General features: G+C 59.4%; 3 protein-coding genes across 3 annotated transcripts; 1 reads left to right on the top strand and 2 right to left on the bottom strand.

The window, feature by feature from the left end:
* Window positions 1–324: 324 nt before the first annotated feature.
* On the bottom strand, window positions 325–8018 carry BTBD19 (BTB domain containing 19). The gene is made up of 8 exons (XM_069862923.1): window positions 7803–8018; window positions 5240–5477; window positions 4791–4844; window positions 3170–3229; window positions 1690–1758; window positions 987–1118; window positions 657–782; window positions 325–541 (listed from the first exon to the last, which is right to left on the bottom strand). Exons 1-8 carry the CDS (start codon window positions 7889–7891, stop codon window positions 407–409), a joined length of 903 nt encoding a protein of 300 aa, XP_069719024.1. The 5' UTR covers window positions 7892–8018; the 3' UTR covers window positions 325–406.
* DYNLT4 (dynein light chain Tctex-type 4) lies at window positions 7890–10466 on the top strand. The gene is made up of 2 exons (XM_069863090.1): window positions 7890–8165; window positions 9783–10466. Exons 1-2 carry the CDS (start codon window positions 7890–7892, stop codon window positions 10464–10466), a joined length of 960 nt encoding a protein of 319 aa, XP_069719191.1.
* An 850-nt stretch (window positions 10467–11316) lies between these two features.
* On the bottom strand, window positions 11317–18680 carry PLK3 (polo like kinase 3). Its single transcript, XM_069862922.1, has 15 exons — window positions 18451–18680; window positions 17493–17600; window positions 17285–17401; window positions 16717–16846; window positions 16542–16629; window positions 15912–16007; window positions 15029–15224; window positions 14563–14689; window positions 14079–14188; window positions 13882–13999; window positions 13693–13776; window positions 13339–13501; window positions 13076–13205; window positions 12736–12846; window positions 11317–12348 (listed from the first exon to the last, which is right to left on the bottom strand). Exons 1-15 carry the CDS (start codon window positions 18607–18609, stop codon window positions 12154–12156), a joined length of 1932 nt encoding a protein of 643 aa, XP_069719023.1. The 5' UTR covers window positions 18610–18680; the 3' UTR covers window positions 11317–12153.
* Between the last annotated feature and the right edge of the window lie 89 nt (window positions 18681–18769).

Here is an 18769-nt window from a genome sequence, read left to right as displayed (position 1 = left end):
AGGGACACCTCCCGCTGGATCAGGCTGCTCCAAGCCCCATCCAACCTGGCCTTCAACACCTCCACTTCTTGAGTGATGGAACGTCCTGCTCTGACCCCGAAGCCAGGCGGCAAAGCGCTTTAGCGATGCACACGCTGAGGGTGGTGAGACTCTGGCACAGGCTTCCCAGGGAAGTCGTGGCTGCCCCATCCCTGGAGGTGCTCAAGGCCAGGCTGGATGGGGCTTGGAGCAGCCTGATCCAGTGGGAGGTGTCCCTGCCCATGGCAGGGAGCAGAACTGGATGGGCTTTAAGGTCCCTTCCAACCCAAACCATTCTAAGATTCTAGGATTCTGTGCCCAGCCCCACAGCAGAGCTCCTGGCTCAAGCACCCCAGGTCACGCTGGGGGGGCTCTTGCCTCCCTGCCCCTACTTGGCGTGCGGGTCCAGGTGCCGATGATGGTCACGGGGCCGCGTGCCACGCCGGGGCCGACAAAGGTGGGAGGGCACCCCGCTGCCCTTCTTCAGCGCGTGGGACCGCCAGGCTGCTGCAATGCTCTCCACCTATGAACAGGGATGGGGGCATCAGCACGGCCACAGCCATGACCCCCCTCAAACCTAGCCCTGCAGCATCCTCCAGCCTGCGAGGTGACCCAGGGCACCCCAAGGGGAGGCTCACCGGGATGAGCAGGTCCCTCTGGTTGTGGCTTTCCAGTGTTGCCAGCTCAGCAGGTGCCAGCAGGGGCAGGCGCAGCTCTTGCACAGGCAGGGTGGCCACCTCGGGCACCGGGCGCTCCAAGACGGCCTGCGGGATGTGAGGGATGGGGCTGGTGACACCTGGGCACCAGGGGTGTTGGCAGGGATCACGGTCTCTGCACCCAGCACACAGCCCCAGGCTCAGGGCTGGGGCACTTTGGTTCCCTGCCTGAGCTGGAGGGTGCAGTTGGGCACCCCGGGGGTGCCAGCCAGGACAACCTCCCCCCCTCAATCTCCACTACATTGCACTCACCGAACTGACGTGCGCCCACTCCCGCACAGCCTGCACCAAGTCCAGCTCATCCACAGCCAGGCGGTCGCTGCGCAGCACCCGCGCCAGCACCGTGTCAGAGAGCTCGTGGAAGCCCCGCGTCCGCACCACCGCCTGCCGGCACAGCACAGCACCGGGGTGCTGGTACCGAGACCTCCTCACCATGGACCATAAGACCCATTCTGGTGCATCCCTGCCTGGCAACCCAGTGACCTCCTCACTATCGACCATTAGACCCATTCTGGTGCCATCCCTGCCTGGCAACCCAGTGACCTCCTCACCATGGACCATTAGACCCATCCTGGTGCCATCCCTGCCTGGCAACCCAGTGACCTCCTCACCATGGACCATTAGACCCATCCTGGTGCCATCCCTGCCTGGCAACCCAGTGACCTCTTCCTCATGGACCATTAGACCCATCCTGGTGCCATCCCTGCCTGGCAGGTGACGTCCCACACAGACCCCCATCCCCTGGCACCACAGCCAGCCTCTACCTGGCATGTGGCGCCTCCGCCCCAAACGCCATTCCTTCCCTTCCCTCTCCTGCCCAGCCTCTAGCCATCAACGTTCTTACAGACCCCTCTCCCCTGTCTCGTGCTGTGCCCCACAGCATTCCCCACGCCACGTGCTCCCGGTGCCCCCCATCCCCTGGGACACCCCGTGCCATGCTCCCCCATTGCTGTACCGCTGTGCAGTCCTCGATGAAGGCCAAGCAGTGCTGCTGGAGGTCTGCCTGCCCGTAGGTCACCGCAGCCTGTGGGAGAACACAAACACCTATGACGGGGTCTGGAGCAGAAGGAATCTCCCCCAGCAAAGCCCTGCAGAGACACAGACACTCTCAGCGACCCAAGCGAGGTGAGTGTTGCTGTGCAGGAGTGCTATAGAATCACAGAATCACCAGGCTGGAAAAGACCCACCGGGATTATCGAGTCCAACCATTCCCATCAATCACTAAACCATGTCCCTCAGCACTTCATCCACCCATCCCTTAAACCCCTCCAGGGAAGGTGACTCAACCCCCTCCCTGGGCAGCCTGTTCCAGTGCCCAATGACCCTTTCCATGAAATATTTTTTCCTAATGTCCAGTCTGAACCTCCCCTGGCAGAGCTTGAGGCCATTCCCTCTTGTCCTGTCCCCTGTCACTTGGGAGAAGAGCCCAGCTCCCTCCTCTCCACAACCTCCTTCCAGGTAGTTGTAGAGAGCAATGAGGTCTCCCCTCAGCCTCCTCTAATTTTCCACTGCTGCTTGGGGACATGACCCAGCCCCAGGTGGACGAGGGGCACTGGTGCTGCTCTCACAAGGCGACACTGTGGGGATGTGGGGCCTTGCCTGGACACAGAGTCATTTTAGAGCCCCCCATGTGTGCCCCACGCCTTGATCCAGCCCCAGCCTGCCCCATAGCTGCAGTCTCTCATCATATCAGGAATCTGAGGTGCTCTAATCCTTTCTCAGCCCTAACTCGGTGACACTACCCATCTGGGAACCAGCAGGACACGTCCCTGTCCCCCAGCAGTGGCAGCCCCTGAAGAGCACAGGCAGAGCGAGCATCACCTCCCCCTCCACCACAGCAGGGGACCAGCATTGACGCAAGCAGAGAGGGAAGGCGAGATGTTTTCTTCAGGTTTGTTTTGTTCTGGGGTTTTGGAGTTTTCTGTTTGTTTCCTCGGGGCCAGTTTTAGCTCTGTTTACGCCACGGTGGTCTGGCACCACATCTGGTGAGAACTTTTGCACTCTGGGGACAGCTCCTTGCCCGGAGAGCATGGTTGTAGCTAGTAGGAGATGGAACAAATCCCCTTTATCTGGGAAGCATCCTTGGCCCCACCAAGTAGTGTGGCAGTGCCGTTGAGACAATATACCCCACAACCATCCCACCAGCTATTTTGAGGTGCCCCAATCCTCAGCAGTTTTTTCAGGACTGGCCTCAAAACCATGAAAGCCTCTAGAAGTCCAGTGCCTCCCAGTTCCATGTAAATGGTGGCAAGGTCCTGGTACTGGTGGCCCTGGTACAACAAATCCAGGATCTGGCAGGGCAGTTAATAGACCTGAGGTAGGTAGAAAATCCTGTCCCATCATCTAGTCAAGAGCAGGAGGATGAAGCCAGCTCCTGCCCCAAAACCAGGAGGGTTATTTTTAACTCTCTGTGACCCAACTAGAGTCACACTCACCTGTAGGGCCTCGCAGACCTGTTCCACGCTCAGCGTGTCCTTGATGAACTTGACACAGAGCTGGAAGGCAGACAAGGAGAGGGTGAGCAAAGTGGTGCCCCAGCGTTGCCATCCCCTCCCCATGACTCTTGGCATCCCCTGAGTCCCCAGGACAAGGGACATGGAGTGGAGGCACTTCCAGTCCTGCAGGGTTTCATGAGATAGTCAGGGGCTGTGGGACGAGGACTTGCAGCACAGTGTGTGGGCAGCCAACGGGGGCACTGGTTCTGCCAGGGACTGAGCTTGAAGTGACCAAACCCCAGCCAACCTCATAGCCCCAGGGGTCACCTAACTAGGGGATTCAGGCTAGGGGTCACCTAACTGGGACCACAGTCACCAGCCGTATCCTGCCATGGTGGGTGGCCCTGGTGCCACCTACAGTGTGCTTGGTGACCCCAGTTGTGCTCAGCCCTGTCTGCCAGCTTTTCCCTGTCCATGACTGTCATGGGACCAGCAGCTCCAGCGGCAACCCAAGCACGTCTATCGGGAGCAGGACCTTCCTCCCACCCATCTCAGCTGCCTCCCACACAAAGGGCTCAAGAGCCCCTGGGAAACCCAAGGGGATGTGACGTGCAAGGAGGAGCTGTCAGCTGGAGCAGAAGGGCCCTGAGTCACCAGCGGGAGGGACATGAGGTCATCCTGCAGCTGGAGACACAGCCATAGGCTTCCCCAGCTTTCCTTGTTCAGCTCCTTCCACCCAGCCCCTGTCCTACTGCTCTCCCCACTGCAGGTCATCTCCTCCAGGATGCACTTGTGGATGGTGTGGTGGGACTTGTCTGGCTGGGACACTGGGCCTCCCTTTCTACAACGCTTCTTCAGTCCCTTCCCTGCCCAGCCAGCTGTTTGACAGATCCGTGCCACGAGGTGATAGGCCACGAGGTGATAGGGCAGGTCCCATCCTGCCACCCCACCACACAGCAGCCCATGGTTCCTCAGCTTCTCAGTTAGGGCCTTCCCCAGCGCAGAGAGAAAGGAGAAGAGAGGGGAACTCCGGGCGCGAGATGGCAGGTCATGCGATCTGCCTGGCTGTAATTCAGGAATTGCTCTGATGACGTGGCCCAGACACTCTCTCCAACCCCGAGCTGCTCCAGATCCCTGCTCGCTTCTCATCTGGCTCCCACTCCCACTTTTTGCTCCTGCCGTCTTCCCAAAACTTTCCTGCCCAAGGCAGTAACCCCTTGGCAGCACCACAGCTGGGATGTTGAGCTCTCCCCCGGAGCGGAGCGGGGCTTTCCCTACAGCATCATCCTGCCAGGTGACCGGGGGCTCCTGTGGTGATGGCGTAGGGGCTTTCCTGCTGCCCTTTGCCATCCAGGAGGCCTGAAGCCCCATGCCCTTCCGTGGGAATTCCTGGCCCCTGCAGGGCTCTCAGATGGTGCTGCACCCCGGCAAGGGGGATCCCACTGGAGAGACCCTCTGGGATTGAGAAGCAGGGGCTGAACCTAAGCTGAAGCCAGGTGGTGCACCACAGTGTCCTCCTCAAAACCATCTCCAGCCACCAGCCATGCAGGGACCTTCTTGGGCTGCTCCTCAGCGCGGGGGCACTTGGGGACCACCTCCCCCAGCCTCAGCAGGGCCATACCTCACACAAGTCCTGCAGGCCGTACTCCACCGACGAGGTCAGCACCTCCAGTGCCTGCAGACAAGAGAGACCTTGTGAGCATCAGCGTGCAGGGCCGTGGGTGTGTGAGGCATCCCAAGGGCACATGTCCTCCTGCCTCCATGGGAGATCCCAGGTGGGGAATGAGTGGGGAAGGGGCTGCCACACAAGATATGAAGATTCCCAGCATCGGGGGGTGCACAGCCAGCTATCCCAAGGCTGGGGTAGACATGGGACAAGGTGCTCTGCACTGGCTACTATGTTGAGCCACGACCCCACATGCTCGTTGCACTGTTTGCCAGCCAGAAAGCATCATGCAGAGCAGCCCCTCCACCTTTGGCACCCCAGGAGCTGCAAAGAACCTTCTACCCTTGCATCCCCACCTTGTCCCTCCCATGCAGATGGTCCCTGCCAGCCCCAGCCCCACTCACGATGTGGCTGTTGAGGGTGACGCTGTTGGTGTAGAGGAACTCGATGACAGCCAGGAAGACCTCAGGCTGCACATTTCCTAGGATGAAGGGGCCCTGGGGTGGGTTGCTGCTGGGATGGTCCTCACTGCTTGCCGGCCCCTGGCTGAGCATCCCCTGGAAAGCCTGGCAGCGGCACGCCAGCACACAGCGGTGCGCAAACACCTTCTGCTGCTCTCGGCCCACCACAAATGTCACATCACTGCAAGGGAGAGAGGACTGTGGTGGATAGGATGCCTTGGAAAGCCAGGATGTGGGATGTCCTGGGGCTGAGTGCCCATCCTGTTGTGGCAGCACCCTTTATTTTTAACCCAGGGGCTTTTCCCAGGCATGGAGGGATTCTTGGTGGTGTCTCCTTTGGCCACCTGAAAGCAGCAGGTGGGATGAGCAAGAGTCATGGGTGTTGGCACAGCACAGGAAAGAAAAAGGTGCAGGATAGCTGGAGAAAGTGATTTTCTCTTTTGTCATGGCAAAGCAGGGGAAAGTGCAGCTGCCACCAGGCTTGGCCTCCTTGACTCATGGCACTGACTCACAGGCTTTGGGATGTGAAGCCTCCAGCATCACTGCCAGCAGGCTGGCACTGGCCCTCTCCATGCCTGCAACACAGACCAGCCCATGCTGCACCCTGGGGTATTGGATCCCTCTGCCCTAGTCCCCAGAGGTTGTTCTCCAGCCTTGCAGCCTCAGGAAAGGGAAGCAGGATTGAGGAAAAGGGAGCAGGCAAAGGGCAAGGAGTCTCCAGTTTGCCTGCACCGTGTAGCCGTGGCTCATCCATCCCCTCCTCCTCTCTTCCCCCATGCCAGCAGGGCAGGGAGCAGAAGACACACCACCCAAACTGTAGCTGCCACGAGGCCATACACAAATCCCCCACTCAACCCTCGCAACACTCCACAGAGGATGCGCCCACCAGAAAGAAGGGCATCTGAGTCACCCCACATAAATATAGAGACACATGTGACTGGGAGATGCCATATGAGCAGAACCAGACAGGTCCTCCACTGGTACTGCAAGGGGGAAGCCAAATAAGCCGCTCTGTCACTATGGTCCACAAGCCAAGTTGGGGAAGCAGGGTGCAGGCTGTGGTTGTGGGAGGCAGACTCTGGGATACAGGGCACAGGCTGCAGGATGGGAGATGCTGGTCGCAGGAGGAAGGACGTGGGAGGAAGGGTGATGGATGCAGAGTGCGGATTTCAGGTTGCAGAATGCATGATGCAGGATGAAGGGTGGGGGATGCAAGATGCAAGGAGCAGGACGTGGGCCGGGGGTGACCAGGCACTGGCAGCCACTTCCCCACTGCTTAGTGCTCTGGCTGGGGAATTTTCACTGGGATTTCTCTTCTGGGTGGCCAGAATTTCAGCAGGGATGGGGATTTCCTCAGATAGCACTTGTATGTGTGCCAGGCCACAGCATGAAGTGGGAAAACAGGACCACACAACCAGCCAGCTGCCAGGAAGGAGGTGCCGTGTAGGTGGGGGCATTTGAGACAGCAGCACTTCATCTCCGCTCCCTGCTCCAGGAGGAGGGGACAGGGATACCAGGCAGTGTGAGCGAGGGCAGCTAGGCTGCTGCCTTCCCCCCAGGGTGCAGGGAGGTTGGGGATGCCAAAGAAAAGCACTGGTGAACCTGGGTGGGGGGTGGGGGGTGAAAGGGGAAGCACAGTGGCTGCAGTATCATAGAATCACAGAATCACCAGGTTGGAAAAGACCCACTGGATCATCGAGTCCAACCATTCCCATCAAACACTAAATCGTGTCCCTCAGCACCTCGTCCACCCGTCCCTTAAACCCCTCCAGGGAAGGTGACTCAACCCCCTCCCTGGGCAGCCTGTTCCAGTGCCCAATCACCCTTTCTGTGAAATACTTTTTCCTAATGTCCAGCCTGAACCTCCCCTGGTGGAGCTTGAGGCCATTCCCTCTTGTCCTGTCCCCTGTCACCTGGGAGAAGAGCCCAGCTCCCTCCTCTCCACAACCTCCTTTCAGGTAGTTGGAGAGAGCAATGAGGTCTCCCCTCAGCCTCCTCTTCTCCAGGCTAAACACCCCCAGCTCTCTCAGCCGTTCCCCATAAGGCCTGTTCTCCAGCCCCTTTACCAGCTTCGTTGCTCTTCTCTGGACTCGCTCCGGAGCCTCAACATCCTTCTTGTGGTGAGGGGCCCAGAACTGAACACAGGATTTGAGGAGCGGTCTCACCAGTGCCGAGTCCAGAGGGAGAAGAACCCTGCTCCTGGCAAGGGGCAAGAAGCCCAGTGCAAGATTTCGCCCAGAACACTGCTGGCCTCATGCCCAGAGACCTTCCCTCCTCTGTAGAGGCCATGGGGGTCCTGGAGGGATGTACCCAGATGGTGCTGAGCTCCTGCTGCTGTGCAGGCGCTGAGAACCGCTGCGAAAGCCACGCAGGATGCCCTGGCAGCTGCCCAGGGCTCCCTGCGTCTCCCAGAGGCCCCGAACCACCCCAGGAAAAGCAGCAGGGAGCAGGCTGTGGGGACTTCGGCCCGGCCGGAGGAGAGCGGTGGCTCTCCCCAGCCCCTCACCTGAACTGGGGGTTGTTGACCAGGGTGCGGAGGGCAGCAGCGAAGGCGGCCGCTTCGCCACACAGCCGCGCCGAGCAGAGGGCGGCCATGGGCTGCTTCGGGGAGGGCGGCGGAGGAGGAGGAAGGCGGCGCGGGCAGGCGGGAGGCAGGCTGGCCTGGGGAGGAGGCCGCTGCCTAGGACATGGCCCATTGCTAAGGAAACCTGGCAGGCAGCTCCTGAGCCAGCCAGCTGGGAAAGCAGCGGGATGGAAAGAGGGGGGCAGCGAGCCGGGAATCCCACCCTTGCGGCTCCATCCGGGAGTCTGCCAGATGGGAATGGAGCTGCAACTCATGTATCCCTCACTGCGGCTCACGGCACAGCCCGCGAGTCCCCAGCCCGCCAGCCCCCAGCCTTGCTAGGCAAGATGGGCAGATGGGGGCTTGCTGCCTTGATGGGCAGATGGGGGCAAAGGGAAGCAGGTGGCTGGGAGTTTTGGAAAAAAGCAGCACGTGCACGGATGAAATGCACAAAGATCCCCACTGCCACTACGTGCACGGCCCCCGTGGGAAGCTGCTGGGCACGTCTGGGTCCCCAACCCCGGAGCAAACTTGATTGCAGCCCCCTGAAATGGCAAAAGCTTTGTCTCCTTCCAAAGCCCTGCAGCTCTCGCGTCTGCTGAGGGCACAAATGATCACAGGGAGAAAAAAAAAGCATAACCAGCCTCACTCAAACCTAAACCAAGTGCTGTGCCAGGGCATGCCTGGTCCATTTTCTCCCAAGCATCCCACGGATGGGGATGCAGCGAAGGTGCCCATGAGGGACCAATCTTCGCTTGCCAGCACCGGTGGGAGGAGAGGGAGAAGCGGGGTCCAGCTGTCAGCACGCTTGGCAGCACCAGTCAGCAGCAAGCTATAAATACCTCCGACAGGAGATAGAAACACAAAAGCCATCTCCACTTTCCTCAAATAGCCTGGCAGGCAGGGCAGACAAAGGCACATTGACAGGCAGGCTGTGGCGTACCAGTTAGGCTGGGCTCCGCCAGCGGAGAGAAACTCTGCTCAGGGTCAGGAGTCCCCAGGACACCTGCCCTTGCGCCAGGGAATGCAGCATGCAGGGTCACCAGCACAGGGCAGGGCTGTGCTCTCTAGGTGCCCACCCACCCATACTCTCCCTTGGTGCATGGGGGGATAAATAAAGGAGGCAAGCCTTTAGGTAAAATCAAGCTGCCTGAGGTTATAGCCCCAGTGTGACCCATAGTTAGGGTGCAAAGTAGCAGACAAAGGCTGTTCCCTACCCTCTGCTTTTCCTTTCCACATTCAACACCAACACGCATTTTTCAGGGCTGGCAAGGTTAGAGAGCACATGCCCCAAGTGATCACATTCCTGGTACAGCTGGAAACGCAGACAGGGCAGGAGCAAAAGGAGACAGGGCTGTCCAGGAACCAGGAAACAAGGAGTTACAAGAGCTGTGCCCCAGAGCAGCCCTGGAAAGCTGCAGTGTCACATAGCAACACTTCAAGCTCCAAGAACACAACAGGTTTGGCCCTGTGACTTGCAGGACCAAGGTTGGTCCTGGGCAGCAGGGAGCACGACATCAGCCAGAAACAAATCTCCTGGGTTTGCCCCGGCAGAGCAGGAGAGGGGCTAGGGGTAAGTGTGGGACCAGAGGCAGGCAAGAGGACTGGGGAGGCTGGAGGGGAAGGAGCTGCTCAGCCGTTCTGAGGAGAAAGGCTAAGGATGGGAGAGCAGAGGTCTGGATGGACAGTACAGGGCTGTGCTGGATCAGCCCCAGCTGGCTGCTGTTGCTGGGCATGGAGATACTGGAGCAGGGAAGGCAGCTGCCATGGTCCCCCCAGCTCCTCTGCATCCAGCCCTGTAGAGACCCAGGTAGCAGGAGGCATGAGATTTACAGGGTGCAGGGAGAAGCAAAACAAAGAGGTGGTGAGATGAAGGAAAGAACCTGTCTCCCCTAGACACTCAGAGCCACATCTCCTTTCCAGGCCACCTGTACGGCTGAGATCTCCCCAGAGGTCACCTTGCCAGCCCAGGCGATGGCTGCAGACAACACTGAAACCCCTCCACTCCGAGCCACCCACCAGGGCTCCCAGCCCCGAGCCCCAGCACGAGCTGCTGAGGAAGGCAAAGTGCCAGGACTGCCTTCACGCCGCAGCTCCATCCTCAGCACCCACCTGGGACCCCTGGCAAGCCGCCGCAGCTCACTGGGGACAGTCCCAGGGGGCAGGCGCCCCTCCATCGGCCCCTGGATGCTCCACAGCCGCGTGAGCTTCTCCGGGCTCCCCCTCTTGCAGCCCATACTCAAGACCCGCCTGGAAAACACTTACAGGATGCGGCCAGACAAAGGCTGCAAGTTTGACGCAGGGCAGGTGCAGCGGGTGCTGGAGGAAGCCCTGGCTGGGAGCCTGGTGACCTCGGTTTACAGCGCCCAGGGCAGCGCCCTGCTAGCCCAGAGCCTGGCTGAGCTCCTGCGGAACAGGGTGAAGGAGGTGGTACCACCCCGTTACAAGCTGGTCTGCCACGTGCTGCTGGGCCAGCAGGGCCAGCAGAGCCTGCTCGTGGCTAGCCGGGCACTGTGGGACCCAGAGAACGACAGCTTCGCCTCCACCACCTTCTCCAACACCTCCCTCTTTGCTGTGGCCACGGTGCATGGGGTCTACTTTGAATAGCGCCTGCCTCTCCCTTGACCCAGCCTTGTAGGGTCATAGGGGAAGAGTGGCTGAAATAAAGAGGTTTGCTCCAGCTGTGGCTCATACCTGGTGGCTTTAAGCATGGTGCACACAGGGAGCAAGGCACGGATGCACCTCAGTGCCTTGGATACTCGCTACAGCCCCCAGCCCGGTCTCACACCCAACCCTGCAGCTTTCACCACCACGGCGTGCACAAAAAGACCCAAACTGCAGCAAATACAACCCAAAATGCTGCATTAACCTGGAGCAGGCAGCTGCCCAAAGCCCTGCTACAGGGAGCAGCCCAGCCTGCTTCCCAAAGCACAAGCTGCTCCCAGGCAGATTGATTACACCAGCACTGGGGAAGGTGACATATCACCTTCAAAGCAAGCTCAGGAGGGACTTAATCTGCTCAATCTTTCCTGGCTTCAGTCCCAGCTCATATCCTACAGCACCAGGTGTGTTACAGTGCAAGGACCCAGGCAACCCACCCACCCCCTGGGCCACAGGTCCTCCCTTCTCCAGCTCAGAAGCACGAAAGCTGCTGGGTTTGGTCCAAGTGCAGAGACAGTTGGGAGCAAGAGTTTGGCAGCAGCAGGGAAAAGCTGAGGCAGCTCCAAGACTCCACAGGCATCAACAAGAGCCAACTCTGCCCTTCCTGCCAGCCCCAGAAAGGGCAGTAGAAGTACAACAGGCTCCTCACCCACTCCCTGCCTCTCTGACCTTGTCTGCCGGCTACAGCCCGTGTCAAGATGGATCTAGCCTGGCAGGCAGAAGCAGCCCTAGCACAAGGATGAAGACCTTTTGTGACCAAAGTCCCAGCTCCAAGCTGGACAGACACAGTTTGCCCTTAACACAAATAACTTTTTATTGAGGCAAGTCAGGGACAGGGTAGCTGCACGTGGACAAACCAACAGGAAAATAAATAATTCCATATAAATAAGATACATAAATAGTCCCACATGGCAGAGTGCCTTAAACAAGAAACCTCCCCAGGTCCCAGTGAGATGAGGGCTTCTTCAGGCAAGCCGTCAGATCCCATCCCCCCCACCTTTTATCAAACCTCAAGTTGTACCAGACAATTCACAATTTTGGAGTGGACAGGGCCCAGCACAGCCCCCTCTCCTTAGTGTAGCAGTTGTGGAGTGGCACACAGCAGCTCACATAGACCTTGGCAGGGCAGGCAGCACCCCTTACCCCTGTCCATCATTGCAAAAGCATTTTCCTTACCACACAGCAGCCAAGCCTTGAGGTTGGGGCTGTGCCAGTCCTTCCCAAGGCATAAAGAAGGTCTGCGCAACTAGTGCAACCAGGCACCCACTGAAGGCAACCACCAGGCAAGGGCAGGCTGGGGCACCAGACCATGAAAGAGGCACAGCCAGACCCAAACCCGGCCGCAGGGCACTCACAGACCACCCTTCATGTGCCACCCAGTCTACTCCACCAAGGCCAGCACAACCAGAGCAGGAGCTGCCAACAGGAAGACAGCGATTGCCCAGAGCCAAGGAGCAGCAAGGATGTCCAGACCTGCTGCTGTAACCACATCCACATGTCAGTCCAGAGTCCAGCTGAGCACCAGGATACAGGGTGCCCAGGTGGGCAGCCAGCACCACAACAAACCTCCCATCCCGTGGGAAGGCAAAGGGGGAGACCTCTAGATCCAAAGAGGGTCCCCCAAGGTCCCACACTAGGCCTCAGCCCGTTCTTGGAGGAGCTTGAGGATGTATCTGAGTCGGTGGTGGAGCTCAGGAGAGCAGCCCAGCTCCTGGATGCTGCACAGCTTGTAGGTATAGGAGTTGCGCTCCCGGTTGATGTAGGTGACAAGGCAGGAGTGGTCAGGCTTGCTAATGATCACCTTGGTATGGTCATTGTAGAAGTTCACCTAGGGGAGAAGTTGGGCTTGGTTTAAAACCCATGCTTCCCGTACCACGTTGGGAGCCAGATGGAACCACACACTTCCTGCCTCAACCCGTTCCTCCTCCCCAACCTGCCTGGGAGCATCCTTGCTCCAATGCCCAGCAGCAGGAACACATCAGTCCCAACACTGGGGCAGGTGGAAGTGGTTGACTAAAGCATCATGCCCCCCATGGGCAGGACAAGCTGCAATTAGCATCTCCAGGCACTGGAGCAGCATCCTGCACCCACAGCTGTTTTCACAGCTGGACCTTGCATTTGGGCTGTGGCAGAGAAGATCTAACAGAGGCCTGGAGTCCCCAGCTGGCTGCCTCCCCACAAGGGTCTGGGCATCTCCACTGTGCCCCATGCTTACCTGGAGGGTCCCGTTGCTGAAGAGCATGAGCAAGGCTTGGTCAGTTTTCACCCACTGCAGGAGGAGCAAGGCTGGCTGCCCGAGGTCATCTATGCTGGGCAAGTCACCTCCCTGGGACAGAAAGGTCTGCATAAGCCACTGGTCTCATACACGAGAGCACTGCCACCAGCATGCATGCAGCCAAACCTGGACACACCACCAGAGGAGTCCCCACTCCAAGGGCAACTCTTGATGTCCACCTGACCACAGCCTGTGAAGCAGGAGTCCCACAACCCCAAGTGGTGTGGTCAAGCCATAACCCAACTTCAATCCTACCCATGAATCCCAGCCCAGCACCCACCTTCATGAGATGCTGCTCCATGTAGGACGCAAAGTAACGCAAGACACTCATCTGTCCCTGCAGCTGCTCAGGGATGGCGGCCACAGAGAACACGAGGTGTTTGCTGTTGGTCGGGTTGTAATGCACAGTCCTGGGAGGGAGCAGACCATGAGTTTTGGGGCCACACAGCACCAAACCCACCCCTGGCACGGCTTTCCTCTCATCCCACCCCACCAGAGGGGCTCCCTTGGAGACATCAGCCCCTTTCCTTCCCCACCGCTTACCTGTGGTTGGGGGACAGTGTCATGTGTGTGCCATTATTGAAGAGGACCCCAATGCTGCGGTTGGAGAGCTGGTAGCCGAAACCGTACTTGTTGGAGTAATCAACCCACTTGCTCACCCAGACAAAGTGCTCATGGCGGGCCAGGGAAGCTGGGTTTTTCTCCGCTGGTGGAGAGGAGAGAGGTTGAGCAGAGCAGACAGACAGCCCTTGCCCATCTCACATCCCCAGGGAAAGCAGACCCCATCCCAGCAGGTTCTGGCAACATTTAAAGCAGCCCGAATAACAGAGCCTTCACCCCCTAGGGAAGGGGATACACAGCACACTGTCCCATCCCAGAGCCACCCAACTGGTTTACCTGGGGGCATGGAAGAGAGGCAGGTCCGCAGGAGCCGGACAGCCGACTCGATGACAGAAGAGGCAGTGATGCAGTCTTCAAAGGCTGCGGAGAGAAGATGACAGGCTGAGTCAGACAGCCCCGCTATCAGCCAGGGTGGGACAGGAAGCTCTGGGCAGGCTTGGGGTGGCCTGAGCAGGCATTGCTCACCCTCACAACTGCTGGCCATCGTCCCTCGGATGGAAGGGCTTGCAGACTTGTGAGATGTCTCCTCCACCACTGTCTCAACAGGGCTAGAGCTGGCACTTTGGCATGACACTGGGGTGGCCTGCAGAGAAACCTGGCTTTATCACCATCCTGTCTACTCCCCGAGAGAGGGGTGCGCAGATGCTCGAGGATGTTCTCACCTCATTCCCTTCCACAGTTTTATAGCTCATCTGCCGGCAGATCGAGGTCTTCATCAGCCCGGTGACAAGCTTGGAGATATCATCCTTGTCCTCCAAAGAACCCTTCTTGGCTGAGGAGAAAGGAAGTGATAAGCACAGGGGATGGAGAACTCTGGGCCACCGCTCCCAGTGGCTCATCAATCCCCCATCTGTTCCTATGCCTACAGTGGTGTGGATGGTATCAGACAGATGCCTCCCACTTTCACTTCCTAGTTCTCAGGCACCACAGGGCTTTCAGGAGGAACTGTCCCCGTGGATTGCAGCACAGCATCCGCTCTCCAGGCACACACCCATGCCAGGCCACCAGCACCAGAAGCACTGGGGCAAACCCAGATTGTGCTGTCCCTGGGCAAGGAGCCTATGGAAGTCCATCAGAGGGTCTCTCCAGGAGACAGGACCCTCATAAAGATCACCCAGAGGGTCTTTGGCAAACACATGGACTCACCCTTGGGTTTCTTCTTCCCAAAGAGCGTCTTGGTGACTTTAGCGAACAGACTCTTTGCTGGGTTGGGGGGACTCAGCTCTGGAGCCATCACACAGCTGCTGGGAGGGAGCTTCTCTGGGGTGTAGCCCTGCAGAGAGGTCAAGGCAGAGGTTTGGTTTCCATTGCCCAAATGCTCCAGGCAGAGCAGCTGCCCCGGGCTGGCCAGTCACTCACACCCTCCTGCCAGCCAGCTTGCATTTCCATCAAGCCTTGGCCCCACAACTGGCATCAGTACAGGAAACAGCCTGTGCTACAGGGATGTGGCCAGCAGGAGCACCCCAGATCCCTCAGTTTCCTGGGCAGGTATTTAGGCAAGCCAGTGGCTGCTTTCTTCGAAGGACTGAAACTTGAGCCCCAAGGACAGCACACTGCACAGCCCAAAAAGCCTCATCCCACCTAGATCAAGGCCAAACCTCCACCTGCTCACCTTGAAGAACTCGTGGTCCAAGATCTCCTCGAGGGTGAGGCGGTCCTGAGGGTTGCGTCTGAGGATGCCAGCGATGAGGTGCTTGGCAGGTAGGGAGAGGAAGGCGGGGAGGGTGTACTCCACCTGCTTGATACACCTATAGGTCTCCTTGAGGTCGGAGGTCTCAAAGGGAGGGCTCCCACAGAGCAGGGTGTACCTGGGAGGGGACACGTGCCACAGTCACTTCCCCGCCAGATTTGTGACTCAGCAGCACTTAAAGCAAGGAAGTTATTGGTATTTGGCCAGCCACACCTGGCCAAGAGCACCACTTCCAGCCCAGGCAGCTGCACTCACATCCGGCCACGCTTCCTCCTAGCAACTGCTTAAAGCAACAGGGAAGGAGCCCTAGGAAGGGGAGAAGGCTGGCAGGTAAAGGACACAACTGTGCCACCATGGCTGTCACCACCCCTGAGTGGCCACCAGGGAGGGAAACAGAACAGGAAGCTTGCAGGCAGCTGCCTGGCAAGGGGCTGGATGCACTGTAGCAACACAGCGATCACTTCTCGAACTGAGCAGCAGCTGCTGCCCACCACCATGATTTTCCATTGTTTCTCAGACTCATGGTGGGGGGCTGAGCCTGTTTTGAACCAGAGCTGAGCACGGCACATGCGCTCCTGCTCTTTCAGCTCCCAGGCAGCATCCTGGGATGGCTGACAGCACCTAGAACAGGACTGGGCAGGATACAGCCATTCATTCCCCTCCCCCTCACCTTTCAGCAACCACTGAGAAGCCACGAGGCAAAGCACAAGAGAACTTCCTCATCAGGGCTGCTCCACAGCCCAGCTCTGCCCTGACCCACGCAGACAAGGCTGACCAGACTCCATCCCACCCAGCACACACTTACATGACACAGCCCAGGGACCACACATCCGACTCCGGCCCGTGGCCCTGCCTCAGCAGCACTTCTGGGGCCAGGTAGTTGGGGGTCCCACATATTGTCCTGTGGGGCAGAGCACCAGGTCAATGCACACCCTGCATCCCCTCGCACACAGCCTCCCTCCCCCCATCCAAAGCCCAGGATTTAACTTGCTGCCTGTCCTCCCCCCTCCATTCTACTCTTTGTGAGCCAAAGCCCCCCTCCATCTACAAGGAGCCCCATACAGACTCCCAGGGGTCAGGAGCAGCTGTTCCTGGGGAGCCTTTGGGAAGAGCTTGTACTCGAGCTGGGAAAGGAACAGAGCCTTTGTGTCCCGGCCCTGTGCAGCCGGCAGGGCAGCCGGGCAGGCACAATAGCGATAGTCAGCACATTGTTCTCCCCGACGGCTGCGAGCTCAGTCCTGTAGGAGCCACAAAGCCCCCAGCCCCCTCGCCTTGCCAGCAGCTGGGGCAGGAATCGCTCCCCCATCCCAAGAAGGTGACCTAAGGCTTTCCCTCCCCATGCCAGGAGGGACCACTCTTCCCTCCACCCACCCAGAAAGCCACAGGAAGAAGAGGAAGAGCAAAACCTCAGAGGGCTCTGAAACCTCAGACTTACTTTTTCTTCTGGTCAGAGATATCCTGGCAAGCAGCTAGCCCAAAGTCCCCTACTTTCAGCTCCATGTTTTCATTGATGAAGAAGTTGCCTGCAAGTCAACAGCGATGCGTCACCACAAGTCCCTCTGGGGCAGCTCGCTCGCCACACGGTGACCTGCCCCAACCGCAGCACTCACCCAGCTTGAGGTCTCTGTGCAGGATGCCCTTGAGGTGAAGGTATTTCAAGCCTGAGATGATTTGTTTGAGGTAATAGCGTACTTCTGGCTCCAGCAGAGTATGGCGGGCCTTCCAGATGTGGGCCAGGGACTGCAGAGAGAAAGAAGGCAGCTTGATGATGGCAGGCAGGGAGAACAGACAGCCCTGCTGACTAGGCAAGGGGCAGGCAGGGTTAAAGCCAGCTCTTCCAGAAGTTGCACATCCACAAATAATCCTTCTTCCACAGCCATGACCTCAGCAGATTCCCCACACAAGGCTGGGATTGCTCAGCACAAGCCAGAGGAACCACTGGATTTATAGTGGCCTCACCAGGAGCCAACATGGGCAGGCAGCTCAAGTTAGACAAGCAACCAGTGGTGCCCCCAGCGTCATGCAAAACCACACGGGTTAAGCTCAGAAGGCGTGATGGAGCAGGCAGCAAGGTAGCTCAGGAGGAGTAGGCTAACAAAGCATCTCAGATATAGCCCACTCCAACCAGCTACAGCTACGTTCAGGAGATCCTTTGGCAGGGAGATGAGTAGCACTCACCTTCCTACTGCAGTGCTCCAAGAAGATGTAGATGCTCTCCGCATCCTCAAAGTAGTGGGAGAACTTGACGATGTGCTTGTGGTGCAAGTCTCTATGCAGCTCAATCTCATTGGTGATCTGAAAGGGAGCAGCGGTCCCAGGTGAGTGAAGGGTCTCCACTGCACCCCAACAGCCCGGCACTTCACTCAAAACATAGCACAGCACCCACCTTCTCCCTCTGGTGGGGTTTAGCCACCCGGCTATGAGGAATGACCTTCACGGCATAGGTTTTGTTGCTGGAGAGGTCCGTCATTTCATAGCATCGTGCAAACCCGCCCTGGAAGGGATGAGGTGGTTACGGATGGATGAGAGACAGCTCTTTCGCCCATGCCTGCTCACAAGCCTCCTCCTCCGTTCCCTCGTCACACGCTCCCTCCTGCTGCGTCGCCCACTAAGATCTGAACTATGATGCTCTCAACCTGGGATTTCACCCAGTTCCTGTAAAACCTCTGGGGCCTTTTCTCTCCCACCACGGCTGAACTCTGCGTTTTTCCACACGGCAGCCGGACCTGGAAAGTCCTGCGCAAGGCAGGCAGCCCGGGCAACAGAGGCCACCGAGAGGCAGCCCCACGGAGACAGGTTTTTCCTGCCGTGATGTCAGCCTCCAAATCTTGCAGACTCAGCCACCGAGCTCGCCCGGGCCGGGCTGGGAAACCGGCACCCGCCTCCTACACACACACGCAGCGGGAGCAGGAGTTGCGTGCGGCGGAGAGCGGCGGCCCTGGGAACCGGGGCACCCGCCGGCCCACGCACCCCCGCCCCCCCCCCCGCCGCGGGGCGCCCCGAAACCGATGCGTCTCTCCGATAGCCGCCGAGGCACGCCGCCAGCCCGGCTGATTCACGGCTCCCAGCGCCGCTGCGGGGCCCTGGGGAGAGGCGGGGACCGGCGGGGGCGGCTGGCGGGCGGGGGCAGAGGGGTCGCGGCCAGACCCGGGGCGGGGATGGAGGGATGCGGGAGCGCAGACCCGCCCCCCCCCCCCCCCGCCCCCCCTCCCCGGCTGGTTCCTCAGCTCCCCCTCCCCGCTCCACCGAGCGCACCCCGGCCGGTGCCCTCCCCCAGAGCCCCTTCTCAGCTCTACCGGGCGCACCCCCAGCCGGTACCCCCTTCCCCCAACGACCCCCGGTACCTTTCCGAGCAGGCGGCCCTTGCAGTAGGAGCGGCCGGAGACGGGGTCGGTGATGATGCGGGTGGTCTCGGCCGCGCGGGGCGGCGGCGCGGGGGCGGGGGCGGGCTGCGCGGGGAGACAGGCGGCGGGGAACGGTGGGAAGAGGCCGGCGGACTCCATGGCGGGGAGGAGAAGGAAGAGGAAAAGGCGGCGGCGGTGGCGACTGCGCGGGGCTGGGGCTGCTGCTGCTCCTCCACCGCCGGGCCCCGCGCACGTGGCCGCGCGCCGCGTTACTGCCGCCGCGCCGGGAATCCCGCCCGCTTTATCAATGGGCGGCGTG

The sequence above is a fragment of the Phaenicophaeus curvirostris genome, chromosome 8, assembly GCF_032191515.1.
Source record: "Phaenicophaeus curvirostris isolate KB17595 chromosome 8, BPBGC_Pcur_1.0, whole genome shotgun sequence".
Taxonomy (NCBI): domain Eukaryota; kingdom Metazoa; phylum Chordata; class Aves; order Cuculiformes; family Cuculidae; genus Phaenicophaeus; species Phaenicophaeus curvirostris.
The sequence above is the reverse complement of the archived record's forward strand: the minus strand, read 5'-3'. Positions and strand labels throughout refer to the sequence as shown.